The 15,000-nt window shown below is 48.9% G+C and overlaps 1 protein-coding gene across 1 annotated transcript in view; it reads left to right on the top strand.

The window, feature by feature from the left end:
* The first annotated feature begins 4,696 nt into the window (after positions 1–4,696).
* kcnh8 (potassium voltage-gated channel, subfamily H (eag-related), member 8) overlaps positions 4,697–15,000 on the top strand; it is a 28,778-nt gene continuing 18,474 nt past the window's right edge. The window contains exons 1-2 of the mRNA XM_061256073.1: positions 4,697–4,772; positions 14,884–14,998. Coding sequence (XP_061112057.1) covers positions 4,697–4,772; positions 14,884–14,998 — 191 coding nt within the window. The remainder of the gene's footprint in view (positions 4,773–14,883; positions 14,999–15,000) is intronic.

Genomic DNA, 15,000 nt, shown 5'->3' with positions numbered 1-15,000 from the left:
TTAAAGTTGCGCCTCTTTCCCGTCCGATGGAATGTTGTGGACAACAGCGCCACCTCTGGTAAAATTAAATCTTTTGCTAAATGAATATAAGGAAATCTCAAATGTGTTCTTTAATACTAACACACACAAAAAAATAAACGTATATATATATTTATGTATAATAAAGTCTAGGGTGCCTAGGGTGGGTTTCCTTCAGGTACTCCGGTTTCCTCCCACAGTCCACAGACATGCAGGTTAGGCTGATTGGAGAGTCTAAATTGCCCATAGGTATGAGTGTGTGAGTGAATGGTGTGTGTGCCCTGTGATGGACTGGCAACCTGTCCAGGGTGTATTCCTGCCTTTCGCCCAATGTATGCTGGGATAGGCTCCAGCCCCCCTGCGACCCTGTTCAGGATAAGCGGGTTAGGATAATGGATGGATGAATGAATATATATATACAGTGCTGTGCAAAAGTTTTAGGCAGGTGTGAAAAAATGCTGTAAAGTAAGAATGCTTTCACAAATAGAAATGCAGTTTATTTTTATCAAATAACAAAATGCAAAGTGAGTGAACAGAAGAAAAATCTAAATCAAATCAATATTTGGTGTGACCAACCTTTGCCTTCAAACCAGCATCAATTCTTCTAGGTACATTTGCACAAAGTCAGGGATTTTGTTGGCATATAGTCAGGTGTGTGATTCACCGATTATACCAAAGAGGAGCTAATGATCACCAATTTAATATGTAGGTTGAAACACAATCATTAACTGAAACAGAAATAGATGTGTAGGAGGGTTAAAACTGGGTGAGGAACAGTCAAACTCTGCTTCCAAGGTGAGGTTGCTGAAAACAGTTTAATGTCATAAGTCATACACCATGGCAAGCCTGAGCACAGCAACAAGACACAAGGTAGTTATACTGCATCAGCAAGGTGCTGTCCAAGCTCTGCTGAAGAAGCACAAAGATACGGGCTATGTTGAGGACCGTAGGCGCAGTGGTCGGCCAAGGAAACTTGATGAAAGACACATCATGCTTACTTCCCTTCACAATCAGAAGATGTCCAGCAGTGCCATCAGCTCAGAATTGGCAGAAACCAGTGGGACCAGGTACACCCATCTACTGTGCGGAGAAGAAATATTTGGCTGCAGTTTGGCAGGGCTGGAGAGCGGTAGAGCCTTGCTGGTTTGGGGCTGAATTTCTGCAAATGGAGTTGGGGATTTGGTCAGAATTAAAGGTCTCCTCAATGCTGAGAAGTACAGCCAGATACTTATCCATCATGCAATACCGTCAGGGAGGCATCTGATTGGCCCCAAATTTATTCTGCAGCAGGACAACAACCTCAAACATACAGCCAATGTCATTAAGAACTATCTTCAGTGTAAAGAAGAACAAAGAGTCCTGGAAGTGATGGTATGGCCCCCACAGAGCCCTGATCTCAACATCATCGAGTCTGTCTGGGATTACATGGAGACAGAAGCATTTGAGGCTGCTTAAATCCACAGAAGAACTGTGGCTAGTTCTTCTGTGGTGTTTGGAACAACCTACCTGCAGAGTTCCTTCAAGAACTGTGTGCAAGTGTACCTAGAAGAGTTGATGCTGTTTTGAAGGCAAAGGGTGGTCATATGAAATATTGAATTGATTTAGATTTTTCTTCATTCTCTGGAAAATCCCGAGACTCTAGAGTGTGTTAAAATCCCAGATACACATGCTGAACAGAATAACACTACATCACCCACTAATTAAGAGAAATCTGCAGTATTGTCTATCTATGCTTAATTAATCTGCCACATTCGCGCAGTGTCGCACTTTTAAAAGCGATTTATTGAAGTGTAACGCTTCCGCCAGGCGCAGCAGTTCACTGCGGAGCCACAGGAGGGCGCCTTCGAGTCCGTAAAACGCTGCGCTCTGTCGCCAGCAGTTTGGAGGTCACTGCGGGACAAAAAAAAATACCTGCGCACTACAACGCATAATTCTTAATTGATGCTTGTGGTGGTACTTGGAGTTGTTTTTTGTATACAGAGCAGCGTTTCCCATTTTTGGCCAAACACGCAGAACACAGACGGCCGTGAAAATCACATGAGCGATGTAGTATGTCACAACGACAGCAGGGGGAGCTAGAGTTCCGCGCCTCTTCGATTTAGACGTCCTGTCAGACAAGTTCTGGAGATCTGTAGCTCTTCAGTCATACAAATAAATCCAGTAAAACATGGAGAGCGCTTAATGCCTCGCCTGGTATCTGCTTAGGCACTCCTTCCCTCTAAATGCGCATGCGCAAATAAAACTTAAATTAGAAACGCAATTCAATTTGATGTTCCGCACGGCGGAGTTCCCGACCTCAGGTAGCCGAATCGCGCGTTTACAGGGCGCTCGTTATCTGTGGTAATCAGCTGCTTGGGATACCGTTCACGGTGTTTCAGAGGGACGCACAGCGCGGCATATATTAAGCGGATGTAGCTGAGAGTCGCAGGTTTAATACTAGCATTGTTAGAAATGGCCAGATCGACATTTCATTTTTTTTTTCCCGCTTGTGAGAAAGCAAATATACGTTCAAGTCACCCCTGCCCAAAAAAGAAGGACAGAAGCCTAGATGTGATTGGCCACACGCGGCTTGGCCTACAGCATGCGGCATTTGATGGCAGACGCTTGTTTCGCGCATCCTAATGCTGTTATCTCACATTCGTTGTTTATTAAGTTTACTACATTAGACTGTGCTAATAAAATCAGGAAACAAGGCGCGCTGGTGAAATTAGAAGCAGCACGGCTGTCGATCCTGCGGCCACTCTCGTGACAAAGGGTCGCGTCACCGCCTGATGCCCCTTCATAATATCGGCAGTGGTGAAAGGTGTGCACGCGCCGCCCGGGGTGGAGCGTGACAGGTGGGTAAACATCGCGTCGCTTCGCGCTGAACTGAGCTGCGCGAGGGGGACGCACGCGATGCGCGCTCCGGTCTTTATTGTTTATTGGCGCTGTGCGGGACGGTGCAGTACATTAAATAACGTTCTTCTGTGAGCCAGTGTTTGGGCCAGCATAGGACCCTCTGAACACGCTCTACATTTGCAAAGAAGTAATTGTGTCAGAGCCCAGTAAGATAATATACACTTTACTGAACCACCTGGCGTAATCCGTCCTCTGCATTGGACCCATCCTAGTTATTAGGAGCAGTGGGCTGCCAGGATGCAGTGCATGGGGACCAGCTCCAGCTCCAGTTCTGAGGCCAGTGCCTGGGTCAAGGACAACAGATGGAGCACACCTCCCCTCACATGCATGTCACTGAGAGTACACCCACACGGACACAGGACATACATGTCACTGAGAGAGTACACCCACACGGACACAGGACATACATGTCACTGAGAGTACACCCACACGGACACAGGCCAGGCGGACCTCAGAACCTCCCCTTTGCAAGGCACCAGTGCTCACCACCGTGCCATCACACCACCCTAACCCCAAGCAGCATGAACCATTCCAGGACAATTCCCCATCTTGGACAAACTACCCTACATTCTCTGACAAAAGGGTTCTGTCTCCTGAAAGGAACCCTTTATATAAAGGAACCCTGTATATCCCTGAAGCTCAAACTAAGTGCTAAATATTTGTGGTAACTTTAGTTGCAGGGCAGATAACCCCTGGCAACATGTGGCTGTCCATCTAGTCCCCCAGCAGCTGTGGTGCATGACTGGGAACCCTGGAGCAAGGCCCTTAACCCCACATTGCTCCCTGGTTGCACTGAGGTTGTTCACGGCTACCAAGCAGCTCGGATGTGTCAAATTACCCCGCGGGGTTAATAAAGTACATCTAACCACCGGTGTATCTATAGCCTACTGTGACATCATAATATCGCAGCTGATCAGACGTGAATACAATTTTCGGGGGTTTTTTTCTCACTTTTTTCTAAATTAGCTTGGTGTTTTTTTCAATCGTGATTGGTGTTGAAAACTTAGCTGTTCAGAGCACATATATAATTATATAAAACAAGTTCTGGTGCTTATGTCAGCAGAGAAGCTCTCAGATATACTCCACAGACTCTCGTCCTGTGGATCAACAGGCCTGTTTACACTCCAGTGCAGAGCTACGGACTGAAATGTTGTGCAATTCGTGTGAGGCGATTTAAAAGGGCGCAATAAATGGAAGTAAAAAAATAAAATAAACATAAAAATATGAAAAGGCCGGAAGCGACACGATGATTTCTCTCATTAACGTCCACGTTCTGCCAAGTGATGTCTGAACAACATGGTCAGATGGGATTTCAAGATAAACATCTTAAGACTATATTAGAACACATAATAGAAAGAAAGATAATACACAATTGATTCGTACAGCTTAGAATAGCATTTTCTTTTAAAACTAGCCACAGAAACCCCCCCCCCAACACCAACAAATATTGACCCGGTTCTATGGGTTCCCTTTGCGTAAAATGTCGTCTTTGTGTCCCATTAAACCGCCCTCGTCCCCGGGCTTTCTGCTCCGTCCGGTCCCCGGCCGTCATTACCTGCTTATCACCTGCGGGCGTCGTGCACGCCCCGCGGCTCCTCGTTCCCTCCCGCAGCCTATCAGAGCCGCCGTCGTGGGTGCGCGCACGGCTCTGTTTCCTCGCTCGGGCAGGGAGCGCGGCGCGATTCTCAATCCGCCTCCGACACGGGAGCCGCACACGCCCGTCGCGCCCGCACCTCCTAAACCGCAACTTTGATGGGGACTTTCGCACGCGCGGGGGAAAATGCCGGCTATGAAGGGACTGCTCGCGCCTCAAAACACGTTTCTGGACACTATCGCGACGCGTTTTGACGGCACACGTAAGTTCTCTGGTGGTTATTGCTTGCAGAGCGCATTTTGCATTACCCGGCGCCCATTGTTGGATTGGAAGTTAGTTAATGGCAATAAAGTGTTTACTTTTGCAATATCTATTAAGTTGCATGTTTAAGAAATGCCATATTTACTTTTTTGATGCATTTTATCAAATGCATTATTTAATTTTTTTACAACATGCACGTGTTGGTTTATAATGAGTTTAAAAACTTAAAATAAAAATAAATAATGAGGTATTTTACCTATTCAGTGATCAAACTAACCAATGTTGGATCTCCGGATGATTTCGGAAGCTTAAGTCGCGACTGAAATCATTGAAAGACGCAGGCTATTCAAACTAGCAAACTAGGTGAATTGGCTTTGTATGTCGCGTGCATCCGTGTTTCTGTTAATCCTCTCCGCTCCTCCTCTCTCCCTCTCTCCCTCTCTCCCCTCCTCCTCCTCCTCTCTCCTCTCTCCTCCTCTCTCCTCTCTCTCCTCTTCCCTCCTCCTCCTCTCTCCTCTCTCTCCCCTCCTCCTCCTCCCCTCCTCTCTCCTCCTCCTCTCCCTCTCTCCTCTTTCCCTCTTTCTCCTCCTCTCTCTGCTCCTCTCTCTCCCTCTCTCCTCTCCTCCCCTCTCTCCTCTCCTCCCCTCTCCTCTCCTCCTCTCTCTCCTCCTCTCTCTCCCACGGAGCGGAGGTTTTTCCGTCAGCACCACGGTCAGAGGGGCTTCTCCCGCCAGCGTGTAAAACAAATTCCGTTTGTTATGAAACTCTTTTTTCCCCCGAAACTAAACACGCCTCAGAAGGAGATCACCCCTCTGCTCTCCCAGGCCCGGAGTCGCCCCAGAAACAGGTTTTGGACGCATCACTCGGCGTGTTTAAAACACACATCAACCCCTGATTGTCGCTCCCTTTAATCTGCGTCGCGCTGAAAGGTGACGGGCTGTGGCTCGAAAGCACATCTGTCAGACCGGCAGTGATGCCTGCCTTCTGCCTCAGTGTTGGCCTTGGACAGTTCATGGAACCTGATGAAGCTTACTCGCCCAACTCTCGGAGGCCTTTGGCCTTTCACCATCGAGGAACCCTTTCCAGTTCTTTAGGGAACCCTTTTCAGTTCTGTATGAAACCCTTTTCAGTTCTTTACGGAACCCTTTTCAGTTCTTTAGGGAACCCTCTGTCATCAGTGTAGAGTGTGAAAGCTCCCAGACAAAGAACCCGTGAACTAGACCAGGGTTCTCCTAAGGAACCACACGGTTCCTATTGGAACATGTTTTAGAGTGTTCTCTACAGTTGCTGTTGCTGACGTACTCTCCCCTCGGTGGTTTTGGTCCCGTGGCACAGAACGGGTTAATTGTGACGAAGAGTGATGTCACAGGTCTGGCCTGGAGACCCACACACACCAGCTGACAGAGCGGCATTTTGCCAGCGCTACATAATAATAATCACACGCTACCGCTCCTGTTGTGCCTTTCAACAAAGATGGTGGTCCCATCGTGCAGCTGTCATTGTGTGCAGAACCCCGAGGCGGGTCACCACTGACGTGTGCTCAGAGCCAATCACATCCTGACTCACACAGTCCTGCTGACGTGTGCACAGAGCCAGGTCACATCCTGACTCACACAGTCCTGCTGACGTGTGCACAGAGCCAGGTCACATCCTCACTTACACAGTCCTGCTGACGTGTGCACAGAGCCAGGTCACATCCTCACTCACACAGTCCTGCTGACGTGTGCACAGAGCCAGGTCACATCCTCACTCACACAGTCCTGCTGACGTGTGCACAGAGCCAGGTCACATCCTCACTCACACAGTCACCGCTGTGCACAGAGCCAGGTCACATCCTGACTTACACAGTCACCGCTGACGTGTGCACAGAGCCAGGTCACATCCTAACTTACACAGTCCTGCTGACGTGTGCACAGAGCCAGGTCACATCCTGACTCACACAGTCACCGCTGACGTGTGCACAGAGCCAGGTCACATCCTAACTCACACAGTCACCGCTGTGCACAGAGCCAGGTCACATCCTAACTTACACAGTCCTGCTGACGTGTGCACAGAGCCAGGTCACATCCTCACTCACACAGTCCTGCTGACGTACACACAGAGCCAGGTCACATCCTCACTCACACAGTCCTGCTGACGTACACACAGAGCCAGGTCACATCCTCACTCACACAGTCCTGCTGACGTACACACAGAGCCAGGTCACATCCTCACTCACACAGTCCTGCTGACGTGTGCACAGAGCCGGGTCACATCCTCACTTACACAGTCCTGCTGACGTGTGCACAGAGCCGGGTCACATCCTAACTTACACAATCCTGTGTTTCTACAGAGGGTACAGTGCACTGGGTAGATCAGAGTTCTGGCTGGACAGATGACCTGTTCTGTTGTTGAAGTGGATAATTCATTCCTCCGGTTCATTTAATTGCAGGCTGGCGGTTGAATGCTAATTTCATTTCTTCATCCAACACTCACAGTTCCTGCATAATTTGCACACAAATGATTAAAAAGCAGAAAATGTGTCAACACTGCAAACCCAGTGAAGCAAGGCTTAGCTTCACTGAAGTACTGAAGAACAGGTACAGGCTTTTTATCCCAAAAACAAACCAACAACAGAAGAGAAACGGCCAAAATGCTGACAGTGAAACAGCACCAGAGCAGATCTGTGGACAGACAAAATCACTGTTGTTTGGTAGCAGTTAAAAATTTTTTTTTTATTCAACAGCTGAATCATGATGCTGGTTTTTGAGACTGACTCAATTAGACGTTGTGCAGCATTAATCCTCTGAAGAGCAGGTCTTTTCCAACCTCACTTCTGCGTTCTCAGTTGGTGTTCTAGAACTCGAGAATTACTTTCAATTACCTGTGGTGATTGTGACATCAGCATTAGCGTGTACAATTAAGAACATTCCGATCACATACTTGTAGACCTGGGTAAAATACATAATTGCTTAGGATTCAGATACTTTTCTGTGCTCGATTGATCTTGCCTGGAGCAATTGAGCCAACCAAGAGGACCAGAAGGCAGACTTTGCACTTTTTGAGAGTGTTTCATAGGTTCCAATACAACAGACAAGCTCGCTAAGGAACAGAAAAGTATTTGAATCCAAAATAATTACGTACGTATTTGACCCTGGTCTGCATACCTGTGATCTTGCTCCCTCATTACTGGAATGGTGTAGACTCACTGCTCACAGTGCCCAGGTGTGCCCTCACCTGCTGCCAGCAGTGTGGCACAGCAGGGGCTGCGGGTTTGAGTCCAGAGTGAGATAATTCCCCTGTTAGATGTTAGTCTTTAATAGAGCAGCAGTATGCAGTGGGAGTTTTGTGCTGCACATTCAGGATGTGGTTTCTGTTGGTTATGAGCGTGGAAGCCCCTGGTCTTCATGGGCCGATCCGCTGTCGCTGTTTCTAAAGAGCAGAGGCTGTGATGGGGCGGAGGTTTCCCCCGTGAGTCACTGAGACGCCCCCCTCAAAGGGACACATCCCGATATATCATTCTTTCATCTCCATCCTTCATGTTCTCTCTCTCTCTGCATACCTCCTCTCTTCTATTCCCTCTCTTATCCTCCTCCTGTTCTCCCTATCCCTAACCCTCCTTTTCTCCTCTCCTGCTCATTTGTTCTTCTCCTCTCTCTCTCCAACTCCTCCCCCTTTCTCTCTCTCTTTCTCTCTCCCACTCCTCTCTCTCTCCCACTCCTCCCTCTTTCCTACTCCTCTCTCTCTTTTTACTGAGAGGTTTTTTCAGAATTTAGCGCATTGTCGTGTTGAAAGTTTGAAAGTTATGTGATGATTTTTGGGAGTAGGGACCGGAGTCACAGCTGGTCTCCAGAGCAGGGCCCGGGGGGCAGAGCAGGGCCCGGGGGGCAGAGCAGGGCCCGGGGGGCAGAGCAGGGCCCGGGGGGCAGAGCAGGGCCCGGGGGGCAGAGCAGGGCCCGGGGGGCAGAGCAGGGCCCGCGGCGGCCGGGTCTAAACCAGCTCCGCTGAGACTCCTCAGGTTTCACCAGCCGGGCACGCCCACGCCCACGGACCCTCACACTGCGCTGATACATCCCCAGGCATCCTGACTGTGTGCTGTGTGTCTGTACGTGTGCTGTGTGTCTGTACGTGTGCTGTGTGTCTGTACGTGTGCTGTGTGTCTGTACGTGTGCTGTGTGTCTGTACCTGGCACGGTGTGCTGTGTGTCTGTACGTGTGCTGTGTGTCTGTATGTGTGCTGTGTGTCTGTATGTGTGCTGTGTGTCTGTACGTGTGCTGTGTGTCTGTACGTGTGCTGTGTGTCTGTACGTGTGCTGTGTGTCTGTACGTGTGCTGTGTGTCTGTACCTGGCACGGTGTGCTGTGTGTCTGTACGTGTGCTGTGTGTCTGTACGTGTGCTGTGTGTCTGTACCTGGCATGGTGTGCTCTGTGTCTGTATGTGTGCTGTGTGTCTGTACCTGGCACGGTGTGCTGTGTGTCTGTACGTGTGCTGTGTGTCTGTATGTGTGCTGTGTGTCTGTACGTGTGCTGTAGGTCTGTACATGTGCTGTGTGTCTGTACGTGTGCTGTGTGTCTGTACCTGGCATGGTGTGCTCTGTGTCTGTATGTGTGCTGTGTGTCTGTACCTGGCACGGTGTGCTGTGTCTGTACATGTGCTGTGTGTCTGTACCTGGCACAGTGTGCTGTGTGTCTGTACGTGTGCTGTGTGTCTGTATGTGTGCTGTGTGTTTGTACAGACATTTGTTTATGGTTTGTGTCACTGGAGTTCTGGGGTTCTGTGGATCTAGGGTTCTGTGGCTCTGTGGATCTGTGGCTCTGTGGATCTGTGGATCTAGGGCTCTGTGGATCTGTGGATCTAGGGTTCTGTGGCTCTGTGGATCTAGGGCTCTGTGGCTCTGTGGATCTGTGGATCTAGGGCTCTGTGGCTCTGTGGCTCTAGGGCTCTGTGGCTCTGTGGCTCTGTGGATCTAGGGTTCTGTGGTTCTGTGGATCTAGGGCTCTGTGGCTCTGTGGATCTATGGTTCTGTGGCTCTGTGGATCTAGGGCTCTGTGGCTCTGTGGATCTGTGGATCTAGGGCTCTGTGGCTCTGTGGATCTAGGGCTCTGTGGCTCTGTGGCTCTGTGGATCTAGGGCTCTGTGGCTCTGTGGATCTAGGGTTCTGTGGCTCTGTGGATCTAGGGTTCTGTGGTTCTGTGGATCTAGGGCTCTGTGGCTCTGTGGATCTAGGGCTCTGTGGATCTAGGGTTCTGTGGATCTAGGGCTCTGTGGCTCTGTGGATCTGTGGTAACAGAGTAACTCAGGTTCTGGTGTGGGTTTCAAGGGTCACATGTTTCCCATATATTACTTGATGAATAGAATATCAAGGATTCGGATTAGTTAGCCAATAAAAGGTCCTGTATGGAGCTAAGGACTGTGAAAGAGAGAGTAAGGCTTCCTCACAGAGGGGGAGGTGTTGGGCTGGGGCGGGGGAGGTGTTGGGCTGGGGCGGGGGGGGGGCAGGGATGTGCTGTGAGCATGCTCCCTGGGGGGTGTTCCAGTCCTGCAGCTAATGAACCCGCTGGGACCTCCACAGCAGCACCTCTTGCTCTGTGGTTTATTCAGGCTGCATTGATTTAAAGAGCCGGCCAGCACCGATCTCCCTAATCACCGCACCACCAAAATTAGCCAATCACAGCGCAGCAGCAGCCCACCAGGAAATAAAGCTCTCTAACAAAGATGCTATAATGAGGAAGAGCTGCTCTTATCGACGTTCCGGGGAGCCGGGACAGAACGGCGTCGAGCCGGCTCCTCTCTGAGCTGGGGCAGCCTGTCCGGGAGCTCCATTAATCAAACTCTGGAGAAAAATCATCATTTCGCAAATTCACTTCATTACATTTCATAAAAGGCATACGAATAAAAGCGATATCCTTTCATTTGTAAAAGTGTAAGAATGGTTTAAATTTAAATTTTGTTTCTTTGACTAATTTAATAAAAAAAATACACAACCTGCAAAGGCAACACTGATGTTGTAGTTTAGTTGACAGCTCTAATCACCAACCCCTGTAACATACTCCCTGTGTGTCGTGAGTTATAATATTATCTAGCTGAATTGTGCATTCTGAAACTGGGACCAGACTGATGTTAGCGTGGAGAGACCCTGGTCCTCCTGGGATGTCTCACAGCCGCTAATAACTGCTAGCCGAGCCGCTAGGGTCTGTAGCGGTGACTCTTCCTGGGAAAGGCTCTTATATAACCACTGGAACAGACAGAGTGCGGACTCACTCTTTAGCACTGCATTTCTGATGTGTTGTGGGGACTCTCTTTAGCACTGTGTTTCTGATGTGTTGTGGGGACTCACTCTTTAGCACTGCATTTCTGATGTGTTGTGGGGACTCTCTCTTTAGCACTGCGTTTCTGATGTGTTGTGGGGACTCTCTCTTTAGCACTGCATTTCTGATGTGTTGTGGGGACTCTCTCTTTAGCACTGCATTTCTGATGTGTTGTGGGGACTCTCTCTTTAGCACTGCATTTCTGATGTGTTGTGGGGACTCTCTCTTTAGCACTGTGTTTCTGATGTGTTGTGGGGACTCTCTCTTTAGCACTGCGTTTCTGATGTGTTGTGGGGACTCTCTCTTTAGCATTGTGTTTCTGATGTGTTGTGGGGACTCTCTCTTTAGCACTGCGTTTCTGATGTGTTGTGGGGACTCTCTCTTTAGCACTGTGTTTCTGATGTGTTGTGGGGACTCTCTCTTTAGCACTGTGTTTCTGATGTGTTGTGGGGACTCTCTCTTTAGCACTGCGTTTCTGATGTGTTGTGGGGACTCTCTCTTTAGCATTGTGTTTCTGATGTGTTGTGGGGACTCACTCTTTAGCATTGCGTTTCTGATGTGTTGTGGGGACTCTCTCTTTAGCACTGCGTTTCTGATGTGTTGTGGGGACTCTCTCTTTAGCACTGTGTTTCTGATGTGTTGTGGGGACTCTCTCTTTAGCACTGCGTTTCTGATGTGTTGTGGGGACTGTGGGGGAAATTCCCTGGAGAGACGCCTTGCAAACAACCGTTCCCGTTTAAAAGAACCCAGTTCTTTCACAGCAAGGAGAGCTACAATAATACAAACTTTATTAATACTGCAGCAGGACAAAGCACGGGGAATGCATCACACCAATGTGAGAATACACTCTGATTTTAGCAGACAGGGTGTCTATTCTGATACCATTGCACATCCTCAGTTATCACATGAATACATTACGGTGAAAGCCAATCATCTTCATACAGTGTTTCAGTACTTTATTACGGTGAAAGCCAATCATCTTCACACAGTGTTTCAGTACTTTTCCCATGCGTTGTACTCCTGGGCCCATATCTGCTCTTTTAAGTCATGTAACACTTGTTTTTCAATTGACACACTGCTACAGCAACTATAAAGCTTATTTATCATCCATCTATCCTCCTGCGTCCGGTTCAGGAGGAACCGACCTTGGGTGCGATTCCTCCTCATTGTTTTTTTCATCATAATCAAGCACATGAGCGCACCCAACAATGGAAGCGTGTTCTGGTTTATCTCCTGTACGTATGCCTACATGACGTAAACTGTGGCAAAGCACTCACCCCTCCCTTACATTTTTGCTGGTTATCTGTCACAAGCACATTTTATTATTTTAAGCAGTTTTATGCATTGTACATATCTGGATACATTGTACTACATTATTTTTTTCTCCCACAGGACTCACTCTTTAGCACTGCGTTTCTGAAGGATGTGTTGTGGGGACTCTCTCTTTAGCACTGCGTTTCTGATGTGTTGTGGGGACTCTCTCTTTAGCATTGTGTTTCTGATGTGTTGTGGGGACTCTCTCTTTAGCATTGTGTTTCTGATGTGTTGTGGGGACTCTCTCTTTAGCACTGCGTTTCTGATGTGTTGTGGGGACTCTCTCTTTAGCACTGTGTTTCTGATGTGTTTTGGGGACTCTCTCTTTAGCACTGCGTTTCTGATGTGTTGTGGGGACTCTCTCTTTAGCACTGCGTTTCTGATGTGTTGTGGGGACTCTCTCTTTAGCACTGCGTTTCTGATGTGTTGTGGGGACTCTCTCTTTAGCACTGCGTTTCTGAAGTGTTGTGGGGACTCTCTCTTTAGCACTGCGTTTCTGAAGTGTTGTGGGGACTCTCTCTTTAGCACTGTGTTTCTGATGTGTTGTGGGGACTCTCTCTTTAGCACTGCGTTTCTGAAGTGTTGTGGGGACTCTCTCTTTAGCACTGTGTTTCTGATGTGTTGTGGGGACTCTCTCTTTAGCACTGCGTTTCTGATGTGTTGTGGGGACTCTCTCTTTAGTGATGTGATGTCACAGTGCACTGTCATGAGCGGTAATGAGCACATGTAATTATACTGTCCAGAATGATTTGTGAAATGTGATATTACAGCGATTCTGGCTCTGCCCTGGGTCCCTGTGGCAGATTCGGTCATTGATCATTTACGCGGTTTCAGCTGAGGAAGGAGTCGGGGAGAGTCGGGGTTGAGCCCTGAGACACTCAGAGCGAGGGGAATGGGTACGACTTGTGCAGGGGTACGTGACGGACCACCCTGTCTCTCTGCAGAGGGTGACCCCCTGGTTATCATGGGGGGCGGGGGGGGGGGGGGGGGGGGGGGTTCATCTGCCAGGGAGCATGATATTCCAATCATGCTGAATTATTCCTTAATTGGGTGAAATCTCAGATGGGAATGAATGTGAATAAATTCCTTCTCCTATTTTCCTGTTTCACTGATGTACATTACATTATTGGCATTTGGCAGACGCTCTTATCCAGAGCGACGTACAACAAAGTGCATCCCCATAACCAGGGGTAAGTGTGCTGAAAGACCCTAGAGGGAAGTACAATTTCAACTGCTACCCGTACAACAAAGATAAGGACGAGGGCCAATTTATTATTATTTTTTTTTTTTTGAACAAAGAAACAAACAAACAGAGCAAAAGTGACCAAAGTTAACTATCCAAACACTGCTTACTTAGCCAACTAAAAATACCGATACACAAAGCAAGTCACAGAGACAACAATTAAGGTTCACAGGGAGGTAGGGAGGGATGGGGAGAGGTGCTGCTTGAAGAGGTGTGTCTTCAGCTTGCGCTTGAAGGTGGGGAGAGATTCTACAGTTCTGACCTCAATGGGGAGTTCGTTCCACCACCGTGGAGCCAGAACAGACAGTAGTCGTGAGCGTGAGGTGGAGGTTCGGAGAGGGGGAGGTGCCAAGTGGCCTGTGGAGGCTGAACGAAGAGGTCTGGCAGGGGTGTAGGGTCTGATGATTTTTTTGTAGATAAGCTGGGGAAGACCCCTTAACTGCTTGGAAGGCTAGCACCAATGTTTTGAATTTGATGCGAGCCATGACAGGCAGCCAGTGGAGGGAAGTAAGCAGGGGGGTGACGTGTGAGTATTTGGGAAGGTTGAAGACCAGACGAGCTGCTGCATTCTGGATAAGTTGGAGGGGTCTGATGGCGGACGCTGGGAGGCCAGCCAAGAGGGAATTGCAGTAGTCCAGGCGGGACAGAACCATCGCTTGGACCAGGAGCTGGATCGAGTAGGGGGTGAGAAAGGGGCGGATTCTCCGTATGTTGTACAGGAAGAACCTGCAGGACCGGGTCACCGCCACAATGTTCTCGGAGAGGGACAGTCTGCTGTCCATCACCACGCCAAGGTTCCTTGCACTGGGTGACGGCGTGAGTGTGGTATCCCCGAGGGAAATGGAGAGATCCAGATGGGGAGAGGTATTAGCAGGGATGAATATCATTTCAGTCTTGCCTGGGTTGAGCTTTAGATGGTGGTTGTCCATCCAGCTCTGGATGTCCCTCAGGCAAGCAGAGAAACGGGCTGAAACCTGCGTTTCACGGCGGGAACGAGACAAAGAGTTGGGCATCGTCCGCCCGCTCAAACAGCCTGCTTCAGCACAGCGAACAGATAACCCAGGGAAAGAATATGGTTGGCCATACCAAGTAAACATAATCACGTTTCTTGAGTCACATGTCTGTGAATGTGATCTGATTGGTTGACTGGCTCTAGGTTGGGCTGTCAATCAGCCAAATATCGCACATCTGTCAGTGGCTGATCTTGGTGCAGAAACACAAACCAGGGTCAAACGCTCTGAGCTTGTCTGGTGTGCTGTATCCTCCAGGCCAGATCAGTCGAGTGCAGAAAAGCATTCTGATCCAATCCAGCTCCGTTACTCCACCCGGGTCTGGTCCCGGTACCCTCCCTGACTCCGTCTCGTCTGGCCCCTGTCACGGCAGGT

This window comes from Conger conger, chromosome 9 (genome assembly GCF_963514075.1).
Source record: "Conger conger chromosome 9, fConCon1.1, whole genome shotgun sequence".
Lineage (NCBI taxonomy): Eukaryota > Metazoa > Chordata > Actinopteri > Anguilliformes > Congridae > Conger > Conger conger.
The sequence above is the reverse complement of the archived record's forward strand: the minus strand, read 5'-3'. Positions and strand labels throughout refer to the sequence as shown.